We start from the raw sequence: 23,168 nt of genomic DNA on the forward strand, positions 1-23,168 counted from the left end.
GAGGCGGGTCAACCATGCCATTTGGGAAACGTTAATTGTTATGGTCTTAGTCAGACCAAGTCTCGAAGAGATTTGAAAGTCGACGATAATCAGGCAATTGTTGACTCCTCATATCAGACGACTCCATCACTGTCAACCATACAGACTTCTGCTTCATAAATTACCAGCCCTCTCAGGGTTGAGGTCCAGCCTTTTCCAAAGGTCGTTTCAGATGCAGAGCTATAAATGGGAAGCCTCTGGCCCACAAGGCACATGTGTGTCCTCAGGTATACAGCACACTTTATTCATTGGCAACAACATGGGAAAGAAAGGCTTCTCGTGTTTAGAGAAGAGCCTGATTCTGCTGTTCCTGGGAGTGACGGGCGTCTGCATTGGCTTGGTGGTGGTCTACGTTCAGGAGGTGAACAGCACTGAAGACGATGGAGGTGAGTTTTCTGATTGTGCAAGTTCAGGAAAGAACAAAACACGTTCATCCATCTCAAAAAATGTTCTGGGTGCAGGACCAGCAAAGTCATATGAAAATTAGATGAAGGGCATGCTGCTCGAAACGTCATATTAAATGAAAAGAAACGGGAGCCTGGTGTGCAGGCTTTATTTTCAATTTTCATTTTTCTGCATGTGCCCCATTCCACACGGGTGTCACCATCAGACGATCAAACCTCTGCAAGGTCATATCTCAAGAAGACAAAAATGAAAGAGCTCTCAATAGTTGTTTTTATTAAATTAAACATTCCAGAACATTGCAAATCTTCTTCCTTTGCTTTTGTCAGTTCAGTATACATGGGCTTTTTTTTTTACAAACACTGTGTTGTGAGGGGGGGGGGGGCAAGACATGGCAGCCAACACGTGAGCTAATTTTTTTGACCAACAGCGGTTTCCAACAATCAGAGGTTGAGTTGTGCGCAGCCAGGGTCACGCAGCCAGGGGGAAACAAAAATTTAGAACCTATGCATGGTTGAGGCCTGAGCCCTTTTCAGAGTACATGGATGTCCCTGGCTATTTCATTGTGATCTTATTTCAATCATGGCATTCTCTGAATATGAAGATGTTGCACATGTGTTTTTTAGGAATGCTGAGTGGCTCTTTGGTAACCCTTGCATCACACGCAGTTTAATATAGGCTACATCGGTTGTCTCCACATACTCAACTTTACAAAAATGTAAGCATAATTGAGGTATTATCAAAACTGAAATAAATAGGCCCCTATCACAAGTTCCTGACTGAACGTAGCCTACAGCCTAAAAACAACAAAAACAATACAAAAAGTTCAAATGTAAAAAAGTAGGCTAAAGTCACTCTGTATTGTGCTTTTGTTTTTGTAGCCTAAAGAAACAACAACTTACAGTACCCTATACAGATAAATGAACTAATGTATGTACCATATCAGTAAACTGAGCCATAAATAGACGACCAACCTTGAGGCAGAGTACAAGGGGTTTCAGTGCATATTATCACTATCAGGTGTAGAGCTTATCAATGATCTGCACTAAATGGCCCACACGTGCTGCTCAAGGTCTCAATTGGCTTTAAAGAATGCTGATTCAATATTTCAAATTTAGTGCCAACTGCTGAAGCATTGAAATCTCACGTTAACACCTTTCGGCTCTTGGAAAAACCTACAGCTTTTCCTGATTAGCCGCCCTTCGGGGACCAGGAAATAAGAATATTTGTTTTAAACCCTTAACGCAGAGCCACTGTTATAACCTTACTGTCACTCACCAAAATTGTAATAGCTATGTCTTAATCTGTTACTGAAGGCTCTCTGTACTGTCATAGCAATTTTGTTGTGATGTACGCTATACTTAGTTGAGTATTTTCAGCAGATAGTGAATAGGCCCCCCGGTGACCCCATCTGCAGTAAGAGGCTACACACACAGGAAATGGAAAAAATGAATCAAAGGGTGCTATTAGGTCTTTTATGTTGTTTTTGCTGTCAATTTCTTAATTTCTCAAACACTAATGAAACGAAATAAACTCTTAAATGTATATGAAAACTGAATTCAAGGAGGATTTGTGGAGTGTTTCACTTGCATTATAAAGGCCTTGAAATGTTTACGAATGCTACTTTGAAATTATTTTCCTGATAACTCAATCTCATCCATGTCATACGTATAGCTCGAAAGCAAGGGGGAGTAACCTTTTTTTTTAGATTTATGTTCCTCACAGAAAATGAGCCAAAGCCATTGAGTCTCAGTGTGAAATAATCTACACTATTTTTCTCAAGCAAAAAACAGAAAATTGGGTTAAAATTACCCGAACACCTTACAAGGGTTAATCTTACTCTCTGGAGCTGGAGGTCGTCTGCCTGGTATGACTTTGTCAAACACACATTGCTCTACAGAACCACAAAAATATTCAACTTTAAGGACAGGATACTGTTGGGAAAGTTGTGTGTGGTTTTGAAGGACACCAAAACATACCATCAAAAGGTCTATTCTTTACTCCTCATTTGAAAACATTTGAAGAGTCATTAATTATCCCTGCCATTTTGTACAGTGGTTATATGCAGATTTGTTTAGCTAATGAGCAACCACAATGCCTTGTTTTCTACCATATACATGGAAGGGATTTTCCACAATATAGCAAGATCCACACAGCTTTCTGATATGCATAAATCAATGGACTATACCAGGTATGTGATGTAGCCTATGACAACGTGTTCTTAATATAGTCTAAGCTGTTAATTTATCTCTCAGCTCTCAGCGGGAGCAATTATTGTGAGATCCTCAATAATACCTTCACAAATATGGCAATTTAATCAAAATGTAAATGCGATTAAAGGCGCTCATCAATGTATTCTTTATTCACGAAAAATAATTGAAAAACCAACATGACATCTCTGCACAATATACCACTCTGTAAAACATTACAAGCCTGTTCGACTTCCAAATCCAAGTTCCCCTGCTGCCTTAAGTTTGCAAGTAAAATCAATTTGTGATATAGAATTGTCTTAACTCCCAAATTAAAGTCAACAAAGTCGATTGAAATATATTGTTGTTGTCGTCTCCACTTCATGTTGTAAGTCATCATAGTTGTTGTAACTTTTTATCCCTTTCCAAGCCGACTTAACAATACAAGTCTGTTAAACTTTCAAAAGTAAGCTCTCCTGCTGCCTTAACTTTTTATGCCTTGCCAAGCCGACTTAACATTACAAGTCTGTTAAACTTTCAAAAGTAAATTCTCCTGCTCCCTTAACTTTTTATCCGATGCCAAGCCAACTTAACATTAAAAGTCTGTTGACTTTCAAAACCAAGTTCCCCTGCTGCCTTATGTTTGCAAGTAGAATCAATTTATGCTGTACATTTGTCTCAACTCCCAAAATAAATTCAACAAAGTTGATTGAAATACATTATTGTTGTCGTCTCCATTTCATGTTTTAAGAAGTCATAGTTGTTTTAGCTTTTTAACCATTGGCAATTTAACAAAGTGATGGAATCAATAGACATTACAACTAGACCACACCTAAAGCAAGAGTTAATTCACCATAATGTTAATCACAAACACAATATCAAAGAAAACACTGAAGCATTGCATCTATTCAGAAATGTTTAGTTTTTTTTACTGGAAACATTCACACAGTTGACAATTGTCTCTATTGCTACCATACATTGCTTCAAAGTTCATAATGAGAGTGCACACGTGCATTTGTGTGTGTGTGTGTCTGTGTATGTGTCAACATGGAGGATGGCGAGCACTTTTTTGGGGGGGGAGTTTTAAGCAGTCACTGTTGAGGGTCAGTTAAAGTTTTCACACTGAAATGGACACAAACAATGTTAAAACAAAAGTCCAGGAAAACTCTGGCGGCGGCGTGAAACCAAAAAACATTTGCCATAGTGAAAAAAAAACACTGGTCAGTCATGTCCATACAACATGAAGACTTCCCTCAACTGTTTGTTTGAGCCCTTCTCAGCTGCAAGTCCCATTATGGCTTTTTGTAAGAACCACAACATTGGCATCTGCCTCCTTTGTATGCATTAATGAATTTCACATGTAGTGACAAGATTCTTGCCCAATATATGGTGCATGATAACACCCTTTTGATGAATTATTTTTTTACCAATATTTTCAACAACATTACTTCCAAAACATGCTTCAAGTCATTAAATACAACATTTGTTGAGATAACAAAAGAAAAGTTGTGAAATTTTGGGTGGTGCAAAAGTGAGCACACTTCAGGTTTCTTCTGGTGAAATTTAACTTCAATGTTTATACAACATGTTCGCTTTAATCTAAATGTGCATGCACTCTTGCAGAGCATTTCTCAGCTTGAACGGCCATTACGGCTTTCTGCAAAAACTCAAGGCAACTTAAAGCAGTAGATGGTGCCCAGCAGCATTACAATGCCAGTAGAAGCGTTGTGTAGGTTGTGCACGATTTGTGCCTCCACAACAAGACTTCAGACAGGAAATCATCATAACCAATCAACATTGGGCAGCTCAATTTCACCAGAAGAAACATGCATGTTCCTGCTGACTACTGAATGAGGTGCATGAAACACCCCTTAAAAAGAAAAAAAACTCTGCTCTTGTAGTATTGTTCCTTTGCACCAATATAACTTCCTTGCTCCTTAAATGAGTCTTGAGATAAGCAAAATAATTGGTAATGCAGTCACTTTGTGTGTGTGTGTCTCAAGATGGAGAACGGTGAGTTCTTTTGGGAAGGTCACAGATGCAGTTCTGTCAAAGGGGTGACACTCAAATGGACACAAACCACTTTTTTTTAAAAAGTCCAGGAAAACTCTGGCGTGGCATGGTGTCTTTATGGTACTCAAAAACAAAAGTTTTCTTCTGTTATACTGCAATATTGGCCTCTGCCATCACTTTTCCAGTGAAGTACTCAATGGTGAGCATAACCTGCTGTCAATGTTCACACATCACGTTAACCTTACATGTGGTACGGCAGAAGTTTATTTCTGAGCCCATGCACTCTTGCAAAGCATTTCTCAGCTTGAATGCCCATGATGGCTTTCTGCAGGAACTCGAAGGTGTACCTCAACATTTTGGGGTACTCCAAATTAAGGCAGTAGATGGTGCCCAGCAGCATGGCGAAGCCAGTAGGGATGTCATGTAGGTTGCGCAGAACGATTTATTTCTCTACCACCACTGCCAAATGGAAGACCTCAGACGGAAAAGCATCTTCGAGAACACCTTCGTGTCCGATAAGCAGTCCCAGATCCATGCCAGCCATTACCTCGTCAAGTGAGTCATCATGGACCTGAGGACATAAACAAACAAATATTTAAGCTTGAGACTTTCATGCCATTCTTGTGATGTGTGAAATAGTAGTACCAAGTTTAAAATTGTGCATAGAAATCAAAAATCCCTTCATATTTATCATAGCTTTAATGCCCATGACATGGACATGTTATGTGAAAAACCAACACAAAAGCCCACACAATAATAAAGTACTACGACATGTATTATAATAACACAACAAAGTTAACCTGCAGTTAATCAAGTCATCATAAGGTCTCACGTGTACGTTTAGAGAAGATTGTGGAACGCAAAGAATCATGATGTGCACATAGCACACCAGGATGGTCTAGGATAAAGGTGTAGAGAGATTTAAAGCAAGAGGTAAGAAGAACATTTTCCACGCCTTGGACTTGCTGCAAATTAGTTGAAACTGGAAAGATAATCTCTCTTCAAAGTTCTGCACTTCAAGTCACTGATACTTCTGTGATATTAGCCAGTTCAGTTGAGGAGCAACACTGATAGCCAATCCATTTTGTCGGTTGTGCCAATTTAAAAAGTAATGGGTAGACATTAAGAAGTAATCAAGAAAGCTCAGTGTCTAGGCCTTAGACCAGGGCTATTCAAATGGAGGCCCTGGGCCCAGATGCAGCCCTTGGATGGCAAGGTTCTGGCCCCCCATAATGTCAGAACAAAATTAAAACAAATGTGTGTGCCATCTGTGGCCGTGCATAATTTGCGATCTCTTACTATGCATTCACATGAGTGAAATCTTACCTAAAACAGTGTCATAAATTGACCATCCCAAATATCTGGCGGATTAATGGCATTTTTTATAAAGCATTAATGAACATTAAGTAGTTTGATTCATTTTAGTATGCTGAAATATGCTATCTCAAGGGGTTTCAAACTAATTTTCTTTAGCTGGCGTCAAGGATGTGTGGTGGTAAACAGTTTTACAAAAAAAAGTGCATCATCATATAAACACACGGTTTGGGTCTGTGTCCTGCAAAAACAGGTGAATGTAAATGAATTGTATGTATTACCTTGAATCACAATCTCTGTACATAGTGATGGAAAAAACACAGCATAGAACATATTGTATACATATTACATTCCATACAGTCTATAGAGTACAGTAGGCTACCTACCTGTTTTCATTTGCTCTCCAACGAAGAACCTCAAGCCAACCCAGAAAGAATGTAAAGGTCCCATGAAGGTCTGTGGTAACAGTCTTGTGGAACACTGCAGTTAGCTGAAGCAGATACATAGCAGAAAAGAAAATAATGATGAGTGATGGAGACATAAAAACAACAGGGGATTGAAGTTTATGTGAATGAATAAGAATGAGAACAGCACATTACTATGGATTATATTGCTCAAGTAACAAATCCATTATTTGCATGCCATAGTCATAAGACAGATTTACCTGTATTACTCATTAAACAACACACTCCACGGCCTCAATGAGTGGTTCAGAATCCTCATAAATTCCACTTCTGTGAGAATGTTCCCGTCAACTCCATCGTCAGCCCCATCATCCGTTGGTAGAAGCATGATTTTGCACCCTGTAGTTAAAACACAATATTTCTCTTGTATTACTAGGTTTATACATGATTTTCCCCTTGACTAATGTCATCTACCGAATGTGATATAGCAGCATCGCGCTGAAAACATCCCTTCAAGAGGCATGCTGCTGCAATGGCTAACTGACACCTTTGAAATACAGCCAACAATGTCCTTCAGAAGTAGGCCTACATGAGTTTGACTTCGATTAAAATGAAGTAAATAAACAGCCGAGATTATACACAGACATTTCCTTTTAGAGTAGTCTGAACAAAATTCTACAGGGCGACTTTCTAGTTCTAATGCTGCGTAAAAATGATGCGTAAAAAAGGACGAGGTCCCCTTTCGCAACGCTGCTGTGTTCGGACACAACCATAGAACTAGCATAGCAATCTCTGATGATTCGCCGTTTAGAACAACAAACTTGTGAAATGTGGATAACCTACCCTTTGAAATAAGCAATAACCATTTCGTTCATGACACGAGATTACACCAGTACATTAAACATTTCATATTTTGCAAGCAACATGACTAGTGTGTTAGGCCACAGTGAGCCCACCACATCAGAGATTTTTTTTAAAGTCTATCCTTTTGAGCTTCAGTTCAACCGGGATGCACATGTTACATTATCTTCTGAAGATTAAAATTGTTAAACTTACCAGCCAAAGACTGCCTGTGTCTGTGGCTCAATTGCCATGAAGTTTCCTCATAGAGAGTAGGAGTTTCCTAAATCCATTTGACGGTTGATGTTGAGGTCCTTAGTAATTCCATTGCCAACAGTCTTCTTGCGCTTCAGTGCAGCCCTGATTTCTTATTTTTGCACGAGAATCGAGTTTCTCTGCGTTATTAAGGTATATTTCTTCAGAGCTGGCTCATTTGACTCAGCAAACAGAAGTTCCAATTTCATGCATGCGGTTGATGTTGCTTAGCCCCACCCCCACAGATTCCCGGTTATTTTCATTCAAACCTATGACTTTCTAAACCAAGTTCAATCAAACTATGGCTGTTCAACTCAATGGATTTCTCAGAGTTTAATATTCCCGCCTTTCCCCCTCTTTCTTTTTTTCAACTGCTGACTCACCGACCTAAGTTCATTCAACACTTCAAATCTGCCATAACTATCAAATAATCAACACAATAGGCATTTGTAAGTTGTATTAGAGGAAAAACTTCCACAGTAAAGTTAAAGATCAGGAACTTATCAGAGCTCATTGTGTTGAAGAGAGCTAGTAAGTGGTTTTAACTAAACGGGGCTGCAATGTTTTACAGTGCATGACATCCTCATTTGAATCCCTCCACAATACTGCTCAGTTTTGTGTTTTCAGTACAGTATAACCCTCTGGGGAGTTCTCACTGAAGCCTGGAATGGAAGTCGGCTGAGAGTCTCCATAGACAGGGGCGGATCTAGCCATTTTGGTGCCCTAGGCGAAATATAAACCTGGGGCCCTCAAAAGTCATTATATAGACATAAAAATCTTTGTTTCGGTGCTATTTTTGTCTCATACATATATTCGATTATTTTACATAAGTGAAATATTAAGATCAAGTCTATTTCTGTGTGTGTGTTTACGACTGGTGTGACAGTTGGGGGTCCCTATGGAGGGCAGATTTGGCCGGGGCCCAAGGCAATTGCCTAGGTTTGCCTCATGGAAAGTCCGCCTCTATCCATAGATTTGACTGAATCAATGTGGTTGCCAAGGCATTCGCTGCTGACATCCTGTGCTGTGTTGTTTTCCCCCAGGTGTGGTGGATGTAGTGGATTCAGGATGCGGGGGTCCTCAGCAGCTCATGGTGTCTCCAGGAGAGTTCACCAGTGGGAATTTCCCAAATAACTACGACAGCGGCAAGAGCTGCAGCTGGCACATTACAGTAGAAGCTAATAAGGTATATATATATATTATGTTGCCGTGACCTGTAGTTTTTGTGGTGGGTATACTGTATATTTGAGCATTTGTGAGGTGTATGCTATTCTAAATAATGGATCTATCAATTTTAGGTGCTATACTGAAATCACTGCAATTTTGCGGTGGGTAATATACTGTGTACCTGCGTTCTACGAATACTACACCACTGGCCGTGGCCTCCCCCTTTATAGCTGTAAGCAGGGCCGAAAGCTGACAGCTTTTGCCAGGCCCAGGACAAATTCATCGGAATGGGCCGCCCATCCAATACATACAATGTAATGAGAACCCAATTCTCGGGCCCTCCTCTGCCTGGGCCTGGGACAACTGACCCCATTGGGGAGGCAAAACAAATGTCTTTGCTTCTGTGTCTCCAGGTCATCCATTTGTGGTTCGAAGAGTTCTCCCTGCAGGAAACAGATACGTGCTGGGCCGATTTTGTCACCTTAAAGGACGACCTAGGAATCATTGGTGTGTACTGTACGGCTCCAACGCTTTTTCTCATCCTGCATTTTACTCCACATGATTACGCAGGCCAGAGTGCAGAGTGCAGAGCGTAGCAGTTAATGCTTTTGTGTTTTGCGATGTTTGAGCATAGATACAAATGTGATGTCACTCAGGAAACAACTGATTTTGCTTTAATTGTCTTCACAACACAAATATATATAGATGACATAAGGATAATTTATACAAAACCATCACGTTAAATGTCTAAATTACTTGGCCGTGTAGGACGTTCTTGTTCATTTGCACTCTTGCTCTTAGTATGGAGAGCACTATGGAGAGGACTAGTGTCGTGAAACACACCTTCCCCCCTGTAGAAATGCAGGCTCAGCAGGAATGGAGGTGAAGCCAGCCACTGAGAGTGATGAAATGGTTGCTTTCTGCAAGCATTTCGCATAGGATTTTTTTTTCCGTCTGTGCGAATGATTACATTTAATGATATTTAAACATTTTAGCAACTGTCATATCAAAAATATCACAGCACAAACAAACTAATGATCACGTGTTCTCTTTGCATTGGTGTGTGTTAGGAAAGTACTGTGGCCGCTCCAAACCCAAACCCATTGTGACTCTTGGCAACAGCCTGTGGGTGTACTTCGATACCAACGATGCCCTTACGGAAAAAGGATTCAGAGCCATGTACAAAGCTGTGGCTCCAGAGGCGGTGACAGGTAAAGGGACATTTTACATAATGAGCTGCTGTGACGGTGACGCAGTGCGCATAGCACCTTACAGGAGATGAATAAAACAAATACAATAATATTTATTCTAAAAAAAAAAATGAAATAAATCGTTTTTAGGAAGAATGCTGCACCTGGTGCCAGTGCCCTGAAATATAATCCTCTGTCCCCTCAATGAGAATGTTCTTGTTCATCTGTGAGAAAAAATTGAGGAGGCAGTCATGTCTCCCTCACTGCTGGTGACCTAGAAAGATGGGCTTTTCATCTGAGGTGGTGTGTGAGAGAGTGGGGCGTGGAGCAGGGGAAAGGGAGTGAGAAAAAGAGCTAGTGAGAGAACAAGTGAGAGTGAACAAACGAGAGAGACAGCGAGCGAGAGAAGAGCTGTGAGAGGAGAGGAGAGCAAGAGAGAGGAGGGGAGAGAAAGATAGAGGAAAGGAGGGGAGAGAAAGATAGAGGAGGGGTTTGTAACATCCTCTGGGTGTCCTCCTGGCCATTTCATATCATGCCCCTCTCACCATCTCTCTCTCTCTCTCTCTCTCTCTCTCTCTCTCTCTCTCTCTATGTGCCATATCATTCCCCTCTCAACATCTATCTATCTATCTATCTATCTATCTATCTATCTATCTATCTATCTATCTATCTATCTATCTATCTATCTCCATGTTAGCATTTTAATTTTCTTACCATTCCATCCCAGCATTTTTTTTAATATACCGTATTTTCTCACTCCCTCTCTCTTCTTCACTCACTCATTCAGGCATTTATTCACTCTATATATTCCCATATGAACCTTCTTTTCTTTAACACAACCCCCCCCCCCCCTCTCTCTGTGGCTTCCAGAAATAGTTGGAGCGGGTGGCCTTCTCCAAGGTGACCAGGGAGAGCTATCTAGCCCTGGCTTATCTTCTGGACAGTATGAGAATGGAGCTCTCTACCAGGTAACCCACCATCAGCAGTCAGTCTCTTCTAACAGTCAGTCAGTCTCTCCTGTTGACAGTAAAGTAGGTGTTGTATGATAGAGTTCTTGTGTTCAACATGTGTTACTACATGATTTTGAAAATCACACAGGTTAGCGATTTACAGTAAAGTGTTTAAAATGGCAAATGGTCTGCATTTATTTTCCACTCCTTCGAGCACTCACATTCACCCATTCACCCATTCACACACCGGTAGCAGTGGCTTCCACGCAGGGTACTACCCTGTCACCAGGCGCAATTTAGGGTTTAATTTAGGGTGCTCAAGGACACATCGATGGGGTCAGGCAGAGCGAGGCTCAAACTTGCAACCTTTTTGGTTGCCGAACGGCTCCTTTCCTGAGTCGCCACCAGTCCTTTACAAGGTCATCAGTGTTGCCAGATGTACGATAATTATCGTATTCGTACCATAATTTTGTCCATTTTGTCCTCTGTACGATCAAAAAAACATGATGTAGCCTACGATAATTTCGGAGCTGTCATTCAGTTCATTTAGATGCCTTGAAACAGCAATTTGGGTCTTGTACGATAATTTCCTCCCGAAAAGCCCCTAAAAACGATAATTCTGAGTTTTTGGTACGATAATTCAGCATTTTCCATCTGGCACACCGAAGGTCATATCAAGCGCACTACTGTCTGATGGAATCCAGGTGGTTCAGACTGGCACAGCATGCCACAGTCTCTCACCCATGCCTCCATAAAGCCCTCACAAGGGCCTGTTGGTAGGGCTGGACTGGGACCACAAACCCGGTTTGGGCATTTGTGGCACAGACCAGCCCCACACCCCCCCACCCCCGTACTACAATGATGATGGGCCCAGTCCACTGTATATTACTGTAAGGAGGCACCAATGTGCTGCTCCATCTTGTGGGCAGGTCTCCATTGTGGGCAGGTCTCTAAGGAAAACATTGAAACAAACAAACAACCAAAAAAAACACCTAAAGCATTGGCCCCAGATGATGACTGTCAGCCCACCGGGAAAATGCCCTGTATGCCAGATTACCAGTCCTGCCCTGCCTATGGGGGGGTGGCCATTCAGGTGCATCCACCTGCCGCAGGATTGATTTGCATCTGCTCCGCTGGTTGATTATTGGCTTACACAGTAAATAGAAGCATCAGCTTACCACTCTATGAGGGGCAATTTAGGGTCCAGTTTTTGCCCACTGGCCTGAATGATTGTAGTGTTCCCTGCTGCTGGCTCTGGCTCCTGGTTCTCTGTTAGTGCAGCTGGCAAAATCTTGTTCCTATTCAGGAGATAATAAAAGGCAACAAAACACTCAGAAGTCATGCTGTTTTTTTCTCCCGATTGCCATACATACATGCAATTTGCAAATCAGTCTCAGGACCAGGGCTGGGCTGGCCATCTGGACTGGGCATTTCCCTGTGGGCCCTGCACCCTTGTGGGGCCCTATTTCCAGAAATGTTTTTTTTTTTACATTTCTGAAAATAGGTGCCCACGAGGATGCATTGCCCACCAGTGAGTCAGTTCTGTGCCGCTTCGGGGCCCCTTTAAGCCAAAAGTGCCCGGGCACTATTTCCCCCCCAATCTAACCCTGAATAGGGTTGTCAATGAGGAGGAGCAGTTAAATTAAATGAATGGGTTTGTGTGTGTGTGTGTGTGTGTGTGTGTGTGTGTGTGTGTGTGTGTGTGTGTGTGTGTGTGTGTGTGTGTGTGTGTGTGTGTGTGCGCGCGCGTGCGTGCGCGCGTGCGTGCGTGTGTGCGTGCGTGCGTGCGAGAGAGAGAGAGAGAGAGAGAGAGAGAGAGAGAGAGAGAGAGAGAGAGAGAGAGAGAGAGAGAGAGAGAAAGAGAGAGAGAGAGAGAAGAACAGCAAAGTATAAGAAAGTTTGATTATGAACTAACATGAGACATTAAAAACTTATGTGCAGTGGAAGATCAAGGTGGCGGAGGGCGAGAGGGTGAGATTGACCTTTGCATCCTTTAACCTGGTGCCCGAGTCCTGCCTGGATTACGTGGATGTTTATGATGGAGACCAGGCCAGTGCTGACAGGCTCGGTGAGTAATGATGACTTTAAATCAGGGGTGGGGAACTCTTTTCATTTGGGGGGCCACTTGAAAATTTCCACCAGGATTTCTCCCTGCACTTTAGGCTTATATTGAAGGCAGCCCCCACCTTCTCTAGGTCCACTGAATATAACTTAATTGTATTGAACATGTAATTCCTATGATTCCTCCACAAAATATTTCATATTTCATGTGAAGCCGCTTAACATTAAAATTATATCGGGGGCAGGATAAAACGGCTTCAAGGGCCGTAAACGGCCCTCGAGACATAGGTTCCCTATCCCTGGGAATGATTAAATGATTACCTTATCAGCAAACCTAGTCACACAGTTAAATGTGGAAGGAACTACCAAGACTGAGCAGAGTAACACACACTGATTTGGGATCGATTTATGCATCTGTATCTTTATTTCATGAACATATATTTTTTCAATTCTATTGTAGGGAAATGTGCTGAACTTCTACTGTTTGGAACCTAATGTCATTAATAATGTTCACTATCCATCCATGTAGATTAATTTTCCAGGCACTGTACATATCTGTCTGTCTGAGTCAGTGCCTCTCTAATCAGCCCTCTGTCCCCTTGATGGCAGCCCGATTCTGTGGTGGCACCAATCCTGCACCGGTCGTGTCCAGCAGCAACACAATGGTGGTTCGCTTCAAGACGGACGCCACCCAGTCGTCAGGAGGGTTCAGGGCTATGTACACCCTGGCAAGTGATCCACCCATAAAACCCAGTTCAACGCCAAAACCGACCGCAACATCAGCCCCGACCTCAGCCCCAAGCTCAACCTCAACCGCCACCCCAACCTCAACCCCAGCCCCACCCCCAATAGGTGAGTAGTACCCCAGCATGCTTTGGAATTTGATTGACTTGGGCCGATCAGTATGTAAACACACTCACTGTCAGACAAAAAACCTGCTGTTTCCACTGGATATTATGGAGGAAGTTAGGAGAGAGGGGGTTGTAGCCAAGATATTGATTATTGACTCCTGTGGTATTCAGTGCTGCTGAAATGTGTACACTTTCAGTGCTGCAATAGCATGGGGCCGGCGTGAACGTTTTCCCAAGATGCCATCTCTCATGCAGATTGAGAGAAGAAAATAAAATGTATGTAAATAAAATGCTTATGAAAACATTGCCCTCTGGCATGCTAAATGTGTGCTCAGTCAGAACATCATTCATATCCTAGTACCCACTCATAGGCAGGTCAAATATTTGTATTTTATAATATTGCTATATAATATAATATAATATAATATAATATAATATAATATAATATAATATAATATAATATAATATAATATAATATAATATAATATAATGTAATGTAATGTAATGTAATGTAATGTAATGTAATGTAATATAATATAATATAATATAATATAATTTTGTATTTATGACAGTTAGGGTGACATAAACATAAAACATATTAAATATGACACAGCTTAAAGTCTTTATTCTATTGTATAATGCTGGCATTAAGTCACCTTCCTTCTGCTCCACCACAACACTGTGTTGCCCATGTATGTGGCCCCAAATGCATGTGTCATGTCTCCATCTCCTCCCCTCAGAGTCTGGTTGTGGGGGCGTGGGCACCCTGAGTGGGCGTAAGGGGGTGATCCAGTCCAAGGGCTACCCAGACGCCTACCCGGCCGGGCTGAACTGCCGGTGGAACATCACCGTGGCGGAGGGACAGATGGTCAAGCTCACCGTAACCGACATCGGCATCACCGGGGAGGCCGGACAGTGCAAAGAGGACTGGCTACTCATAGAAGATGCCCAGAAGTCATTTGGTAAGCAGAAGGAGGAATTTCAGTATATATCTGTGAAGTACTGATAGGAGTTTGTTGGCAATGTGCATTAACCCTCTGTGGTCATTTTGTATAACATATGGAAAGGCTCCATATCTCCAATTAAAGACTGAAAGGGACCCAGTCAGGACAGGTGAAAGAATGTCCAATAGAATATCCAATTACTCCAATAGAAAATCCTGCCTTTACAGACTGGAAAACCAGCGCATGAACACACATAGAGGCTTCAAACAGCCATCATCCTCATCATCATCACGAGCGTAACTATCACCAAAACTCCTCAAGTGGCTATGAACAGGCAGTTTTGGTGTTTGCATACCATTGTTGTCACAGGAGGCAAACTCCACTATAGGCAGCAAATGACCCCTCTACGTTATCCCCTCACCTGTGGCTGATAGCTTTATCTGCCCGTGTCCCAAGGTCGCCCCCCNGTCCCGCATGACACAGCTGTAGGTAGCAGGTGGAGCAGAACTGGTTTGTCTCATACTCTTTCCTTGGTCATGGGCTCTAAATGAACACCAGCCAACAGGCCAAATGCTGGTGAAATTTAAGTTTGGCTGGTAGAAAAGACCAACTTAGCCACGACCCATTAATGAGTGCGTATTTGACTAGTAAGATAAACATCATAGCCATTTTGGTTGGTGATGAAAAAAGCCAATTTAGAGTATGCTGAATCATGTCTTCTGTATTACTTTAACACAGGGGTGGGGAACCTATGTCTCGAGAGTCATTTACGGCCCTTGAGGCCGTTTTATCCAGACCTCGACATTGTTTAATGTTATGCAGCATTTTGGTTGGTGATGAAAAAAGCCAATTTAGAGCCCTGCCTGTCTATATTAAGAAGTTGGTTCAGGACTAAACCAGGTTAAGTTAAGAGGTAAATCACCTAATAGAAGAGCCTGGAGTCCTCATTTCCGTAGGCGCTTCTATTAGATGATTTTCCTCATAACCTGGTTTATTACTGAACCAACTTCTTAGTAGCCTATATAGGCCCTTGGTGGGTTGAGTAAACAGAAACAGCCAGAGGGAGGGAATCTGTATGTGTAGATAGCCTGGGAGAGAAACAGCCAGTAGCAGAAGGCATCTTTATTTAAAGCCATGAGCCCAAGTCAATGTTCTTTTGGTGCATTTAGAGCTGTATCATCATATTTGGCAGTACATTGAGCTGCAAGTTATTAAGTTCTAGTCGTGTGTGTGTGTGTGTGTGTGTGTGTGTGTGTGTGTGTGTGTGTGTGTGTGTGTGTGTGTGTGTGTGTGTGTGTGTGTGTGTGTGTGTATGTGTTGTGTGTGTGTGTGTGTGTGTGTGTGTGTGTGTGTGTGTGTGTGTGTGTGTGTGTGTGTGTGTGTGTGTGTGTGTGTGCGTGTGCGTTTAGTACCATATACTGTAGTAGTGTAGCTTTCTCAGAACACAACATCTAATAATCTGTTGTTTTGTTAACCATTAAGTTGGAGGTTGTTCTTTACTGTTGGTCTACTCGATAATACATACCTAATTGAACTGATACAATCCTCTTTATCAGCACACTGTAAAGATAAGCGTTGCTAAAGTATGTCTGTCCTGTGGATTTGTGATGGGGTATCAGTGTTAGGAGATGTATTATCACCAAAGTTGTTCAGGACGCCTCTTGGCCGAGTTTCACCGTTAACACGTTTACACATTTACACGTGAGGCTGACGGCAGGGGCCTACACCACAAGAGTGTTTTGGTTCTATTTCCACTGGTGAAGAGTGTCTGTAATGCATGTGCTGTTACTAATTCAGAGATGCAGTTTTCACAAGGGAGAGCGCGACACTGCTTCGCTTCACCACTTGTATATTGTCCTTGGTGCTTAGCACCAAGTTTCGCGCCCTTCCTTGTGAAAACTGCATGACTGAAGTACACTGAAAAGCTGCACCTGCTGAAAAAGAAGCCTTCGAGGTGTGTGTGCTCTCGCAAAGCTTTGTCAACTAATTCAGAGATGCTAGACGCAGCAGCAGTGGCAATGTCTCACAGCGATGTCACTGCATTCATTCTCCTCGTGTCTGTGCCGCATGGATACGTTCAACACAATACAACACATTACCACCACGTTTAGCGTGTCCACTTCATGAAGACTAAATGCTGTGTCTGCTCTGCTCACCCCTTTGAGCCACCATTAGATAAAGAGACATATCAATGTGGACTTAAAACCCTTCATCGCCGTTCATTTTTGTTGTGTCCTTCTGTTGTACCTTTGTTGAATCTCTGTATGTCTTTGAGTGTTCATGTTTTTGTTTGAAGTTACATGGTCTATTACATGGCGCTATACAAAATCGATGTATTATTATTATTATTATTATTATTATTATTATTATTATTATTATTATTATTATTATTATTATAAGGGGCAAGATAGTAAGAGACAAACATCGATTTTTTCTGCCTGCCTTTCCCCTCTCCTCCCTGTGCACTTCTCTCCTCTCTTTTCTTTGACACATGGTTTCTCTGTGCCCCCCCAGGCCCTCACTGTGGCTTAATTAAGCCTGCGGTGGTGGTGAGCGTGGCGAACACAATGTCCGTGAGCTTCCAGTCGGACTCTCACTTGGCTGACCGTGGCTTCTCCGCCAGGTGGGAGGCGGTGTACCCTCATGACATTGGAGGTAATGAACCATCTATCCTGGTGCGAAAGCTTTGGACTGAAAACACACACACACACACACACACGCGCTCACACACACACACACACACACACACACACACACACACACACACACACACACACACACACACACACACACACACACACACACACACACACACACACACACACACACACACACACACACAGCAGGATGAGATGACACACATTCATAGGCATACACAAAGCGGGATAGAGAGACACATATGCAAAGCAAGAGAGGAGAGAAAAAGAGAGCGAACTTTCTGTGTGTGCGCACGTGTGTGTGTGTCTGTGTGTGTGTGTGTGTGTGTGTGTGTGTGTGTGTGTGTGTGTGTGTGTGTGTGTGTGTGTGTGTGTGTGTGTGTGTGTGTGTGTATGTGTGTGTATGTGTGTGTGTGTGTGCATGTTTGCATGTGTGTGTGTGCGTCAGTGCGTGCGTGCGTATGTATGTATGATAGAGTGTGGGTGACTCCTGTCTCTCTCCGTAGTTGGCTTCTCTCAGCTGTTGGGTCCTTTTAGCTTGTCGGTCTCAAACACCGGAGCTCTGCCAGATTCTTTGCTAGGACCTCACCAATTAGGAACTGCTGCCAAACCTCTGGGGCATCACAGTAATGCACTGTATTAAAGACGTATCCTGAAGAGGAAATAGAAATAAGCAGAAGGAAAAGGGTTAATTCACATGTATAGAAGTGTGTGTGTGTGTGTGTGTGTGTGTGTGTGTGTGTGTGTGTGTGTGTGTGTGTGTGTGTGTGTGTGTGTGTGTGTGTGTGTGTGTGTGTGTGTGTGTGTGTGTGTGTGCGTGCGTGCGTGTGTGTGTGTGTTTGTGAGTTGGTGGGTCGGTAAGGGGCAGGGGCAGCAAGACAAACTCCATCCTGATTCTAAGTGGAGTGTGAAGCGCTGGCTAATCAAAGTCCACATTAGCATGTATTGCACGACTAAGCTCCAACCATTTATCAAACTCTGACTGCTTATTCCTGTCCTTGCTCAATTTTTAGTAACCCTTATAAAGCACAATACAGCACAGTAAAACAGCAGCAACAACAACAACAGAGAGAGGAGGGGATGAGAGAAGAGAGAGGGGGGGGGGGGGGTGAGAGAAGAGAGAGAGGGGGGGAGATGTGGTGAGATATGAGATGTGATATGTGGTAGCCTACATTTATTGTCTTGTGTGCTTAATAGCTTAATTGAGTTGAATGTGCAGGTTTGCCCCAATTCAAAAATGGATTTTATCATTCATTTTCTTGATTGTTCCTGGTATTGCTGGAGATGCATGATTCACATGATTTTTACTGTAGGTTGATTATCGAGGCAGTATATTTGTCTGACATAAGCAATCGCATTGAGTACCAATAACACTTAATAACACAATAAAATCCACTGAAAGGTGCACTGTGTAGGATGGTGGTTAGAGTAGGTATTGCAACTATGCTGCTCATGGAACCTGTGCTGCTTACAGCCAAAATCGATCTTTTCATGAATAGGCCCTATTTACTTGGTAATAAACTAATCACTGCTATGACCAAAGTACAATAAGTTGTGCAGCTAAAAATGTCATTCAAACTTTCAAGATGGCGGACAATGGAGAAGATCCCCCTTTTTATGTATGAAAAGTGCAATTTTCCCTGTCGTCATGAATGGTGGTGATAAATAGTGGTGAAAAAAGCTAACGTTTGTGAATGGTCAGCATGAATTCTGGAAATAAACTACAAAAAATGTTACATGGTGCACCTTTAACTGCCCCATTTCCATTGGTCAACAGAGGCTCAGGGCGGCTGTGGCGACGCATCCCATGCAGAGACAGGTGTGATCAAATCTCAGAACTGGCCAATGAACTACGCGCCCAACAAGGAGTGTATGTGGAAGGTGAAGGTGCCAGAGGGCAAGCGCATCACCCTGCGCTTCTCCGACTTCGACATCGAGCCCGCCATGCTTGGGAAGTGCTACGACAATGTGCTCGTCTACGATGGTGATGCACCTAATGCCACGAAGTATGGTGAGTCAGAAGACATAGGCCAATACATGGGTTTTTTTTGTTTATAAACACAGTATTGTGAGGATGGGAAAGACACTGGCAGCCACACGTGAGCTAGTTTTTTGACCGACAGTGGTTTCCAACAATCAGAGGTTGAGTTGTGCGCAGTTAGGGTTGCGCAGCCTGGGCAAAACAAAAAATGAGAACCCATATATAGCAAGGGTCTGTTTGTTAACTTACCACTGAACTATGTTGGGATTTGAACTGTGCACATTCTGAAATGATCAATTGATGTTATTATCACTTAACACTATTGTAGTTGGGCTCTTTGGCTGAAGGTCATTGCTTGAAAGAATGATCAAATATGATCAAGACAACTGCACTAGATCAGGGCCGTAACCAGATTTTCAAAATACTGAGGTCAAATACTGTGTGCTGTACTGCATACTGTACATTTAGAATGCTTCAAACACTTTTCATTAATCACTGCCTTGAGTACAAATGGAGGTGGCGTATACAGACTGAATTAATCATTGTTGATGATCATATATATGGAGTTTCATCATAGATAAATGTTACATTACTGAGAAAACATACAGAGGACATGACCTCTGTGTCCTCAATGGTAGTTACGGCCGTGCATTTGAACACTGCAAGGTGAAAGTGCGTATTTGACATTGGTTCCATGTGCATTCTGTTCTCCTTAGGACCTTTTTGTGGCTCCAAGCTGCCTACAGAAATCACAACCTCAAAGAACACAATAGTGATGCGCTTCCACGCAGACTTCTTTACTGAAGGGAAAGGTTTCAGAGCTTACTGGACCACAGACCCTACCCTGCCCGCACCAACAGAACCTCCGACTCCACCAAACCCATGGGATGGCATCGCAATAGGTGCGTGCGTACGTGTGTGTGTGTGTGTGTGTGCGCGCACGCGTGTGTATGTGCGTGTGCGTGTGTGTGTGTGTGTGTGTGTGTGTGTGTGTGTGTGTGTGTGTGTGTGCACGTTTGTGCGCATGTGTGTGTGTGTATGTGTATGTGTTGTTGTTGTTAAGGCATTGCTTCCAGATTTCCTTGGTACACAGTAAATTCTGCAGTGCTCATTTAACACTAACAACAAGAGTTCATTTGAGTCCATTCGTGTTGAATTAACACCACAACATTTACTGTGTAAGTTTGCACAAAAGATGTTGAGATTGTTCATTTCTGTGATAATATTACGGGAATAACAATGTGTGTATATAATATTCTGCAGTAAACACATCACATTCATTTAAAAAAGTCTTTGAAATGGCAGCCGACACATTTTACATTAGGCTGCACAAACTGCCCTGGCTCCTTGATGTCTCACAAAATAGAAAATGGCCCTAAAACATATGCTGAAAATATGCATACCCTCAGTGGCCTCAGGTAATGCAACCTCACACATGCATGCAGTGAAGCTGACAAGGGGGGACAAAGGGGTCAGCTGTCCAGGGCCCAGGGAGATGGGGCCCCATAATTGGGCCCTCATTACATTGAATGTATTAGTTGGGGGGCCCTTTCAGATGACATTGTCCTGGGCCCAGCCAAAGCTGCCAGTGGCCCTGCATGCATGTCCCCGCTGAACGAATGCCCTGCCGGCCTTTCTAAGCCCAGCTCCGTGTCTGCACTGTTTCACCTTGTGAGAGATGGGATGCGGCGATGATGTCACGGGAGCAGATGTGATGCACCTGATACAGCATGAGATGAATCTGGCACACACATAGACACGTATACCCGCATAGCCTACAGCCTGGTGACCAAACACTAGACATCTCTCATATTAGTATATACCGGTAGACATACACTCAAACATGCATCATGTTGGACATGCTTACACACAAAAACAGGCTTACACACACACGCATACACGAATGCAGGCACACACACACGCACACACACACACGCACACACACACACATACACACGCACACACATGCACTCACAAACAAACACCATTCAAGGGCTTCGGTCGTTGTTTTTTTTTAATGTAGGCCTACTATTTTGTGTATTGTATGGCTGCCATAGATTGACAGCATCATAGTAAGTCTCCCTCTATGGTCCATTGTTTCAGACTGGCCTGAGACCTGTGGTAAGCCCAAGGTCCCACCCATGGTCACCACTCGCATCGTCAACGGGGAGCCGGCCAGAGCCCACTCATGGCCTTGGCAAGTCTCTCTGCAGGTAGAATGAGCTATTTTATTTAATTACCTATTTTACATTTTATTACCTATTTGTTGTATGTGGTATGTCTTTATGTGGTGTGTCTATTGTCTATATGTGTATAGTCTGAGGAGATGTGTAACCTTGACCATTTGACTTTCCCCCAAGGGAATAATAAAGTTAACCTTGACCTTGACCTTGACTATTGCAAACCACTGACTTGTTATACTATACAAGTCAGTGTTGCAAACACAAGTTATCCATATAAGTGATATTACAGTTTAGCCATCAGTATTTTATGGTGAGTTCCATTAAGTGTTTATTTTGTCATGACTGCTGTAATTGAGCTAACGGTTGCGTGTGTGTGCGTGTGCGTGTGTGTGTGTGTGTGTGTGTGTGTGTGTGTGTTGTCAGCATGTGTCAGCAGTCATGCTTCATCTGTGTGTTTATTGAATGTTATTGTAGCTGAGATTAAATTAATGCAGGTACACGCAGATAAGTGATAAACGACGTGAATGCATTTATGGAATTTCCCCCTCTTCTTATGTGATGTTACAAGCAAAACAACATTAACCCAGCGTTCATTCAAAGCTGACACCTCATTTAGTTGGGCAACAATTTGAGTGCACTCTTATAAGGTATAATGGTTATGGGCAGTGTGGATTTGCTCATTCTCTCTCTCTCTCTCTCTCTCTCTCTCTCTCTCTCTCTCTCTCTCTCTCTCTCTCTCTCTCTCTCTCTCTCTCTCTCTCTTTCTTTCTCTCTCTCTCTCTCTCTCTCTCTGTGAATGTTGTCATTCGCTCATTTAGTTAATGTAGGTTTCAAAGCCTTTCCATCATCATGTGCCACTAATTACTCTTTCGCCCTGAGACATGTGATCAAATGAATTGAAAAAGCTGACAGGGTAAATATTACTATAAAGTGTTAGTCACCGTCCTGTTTTACCACTTCCCTATCAATATTCTATATAACATTCTTTAACCCATTCCATCTCAAGTTCTCAAGAACCTCAAGCAATGTTTCATCGGGGTCATCAGTATTTCCAATTCAGTTTAAAAAAAACATGGGTGATATGCTATTTTCTAACATCTATCTTCAAATGACTGTCAAAAAACTATCTGTCAGTGAATAAAAAGGTAAAGATTGCAATAGTACGGTTTCTGATATCATTGTTGTTTTCTGCTGATGTCTAATGTCTAAGGTTTGGCCAGACAAAGAGCCTGAGCCCAAATTCTACCACACCTGTGGAGGAACTCTGATCCATAAGAACTGGGTGATGACTGCAGCCCACTGCTTCATCAGGTAATTTTACTATTTTTTGGAATTCTTGCACACCTCCTCAGGCCAGGTGCATACGAGTGGAACCACTGGGTCACCAACGTGGAGTCCAAAAAAGCTCCCGCACACTGCTCGCATCTGCAGAGTTTTACTTGCGACATTTCGGTCTAACGGGCAAAATTGCTTGAAGAGGGTCGTTATGATCGAAATGTCACAAGTAAAACTCTGCCAATGTGTGTGTGTGTGTGTGTGGGGGGGGGTGTATTTACATATTCCTTACAGAAAGTTGCTTGTATTCAGCTGCCAAGGCTATATCCATATATCTGCCTGAGAATGACTCTTGTTAAAGTGAGTGGTTGTGACCAAGAATGCTGCAACACTGCAGTGCGGGGAACACACACACACACACACACACACACACACACACACACACACACACAC

At 42.6% G+C, this 23,168-nt stretch overlaps 1 protein-coding gene and 1 long non-coding RNA gene across 3 annotated transcripts in view; one reads left to right on the forward strand and one right to left on the reverse strand.

Moving 5' to 3' along the window:
- Positions 1-298: 298 nt before the first annotated feature.
- zgc:154142 (uncharacterized protein LOC555481 homolog) overlaps positions 299-23,168 on the forward strand; it is a 35,621-nt gene continuing 12,751 nt past the window's right edge. The window contains exons 1-13 of the mRNA XM_063218667.1: positions 299-425; positions 8,515-8,642; positions 9,037-9,130; positions 9,694-9,834; positions 10,684-10,781; positions 12,705-12,831; positions 13,434-13,676; positions 14,416-14,637; positions 17,134-17,274; positions 19,054-19,287; positions 19,974-20,159; positions 21,361-21,470; positions 22,651-22,751. Coding sequence (XP_063074737.1) covers positions 299-425; positions 8,515-8,642; positions 9,037-9,130; positions 9,694-9,834; positions 10,684-10,781; positions 12,705-12,831; positions 13,434-13,676; positions 14,416-14,637; positions 17,134-17,274; positions 19,054-19,287; positions 19,974-20,159; positions 21,361-21,470; positions 22,651-22,751 — 1,952 coding nt within the window. The remainder of the gene's footprint in view (positions 426-8,514; positions 8,643-9,036; positions 9,131-9,693; positions 9,835-10,683; positions 10,782-12,704; positions 12,832-13,433; positions 13,677-14,415; positions 14,638-17,133; positions 17,275-19,053; positions 19,288-19,973; positions 20,160-21,360; positions 21,471-22,650; positions 22,752-23,168) is intronic.
- Positions 3,048-7,988, reverse strand: LOC134465160 (uncharacterized). 2 transcript variants are annotated; one of them, XR_010038113.1, is made up of 4 exons: positions 7,418-7,988; positions 6,622-6,760; positions 6,344-6,447; positions 3,048-5,214 (listed from the first exon to the last, which is right to left on the reverse strand). It is a non-coding gene; the product is annotated as an uncharacterized LOC134465160 (long non-coding RNA). The 2 variants fall into 2 exon arrangements; XR_010038112.1 differs by having other exon boundaries at positions 6,622-7,988.

This window comes from Engraulis encrasicolus, chromosome 16 (assembly GCF_034702125.1).
Source record: "Engraulis encrasicolus isolate BLACKSEA-1 chromosome 16, IST_EnEncr_1.0, whole genome shotgun sequence".
NCBI lineage: Eukaryota > Metazoa > Chordata > Actinopteri > Clupeiformes > Engraulidae > Engraulis > Engraulis encrasicolus.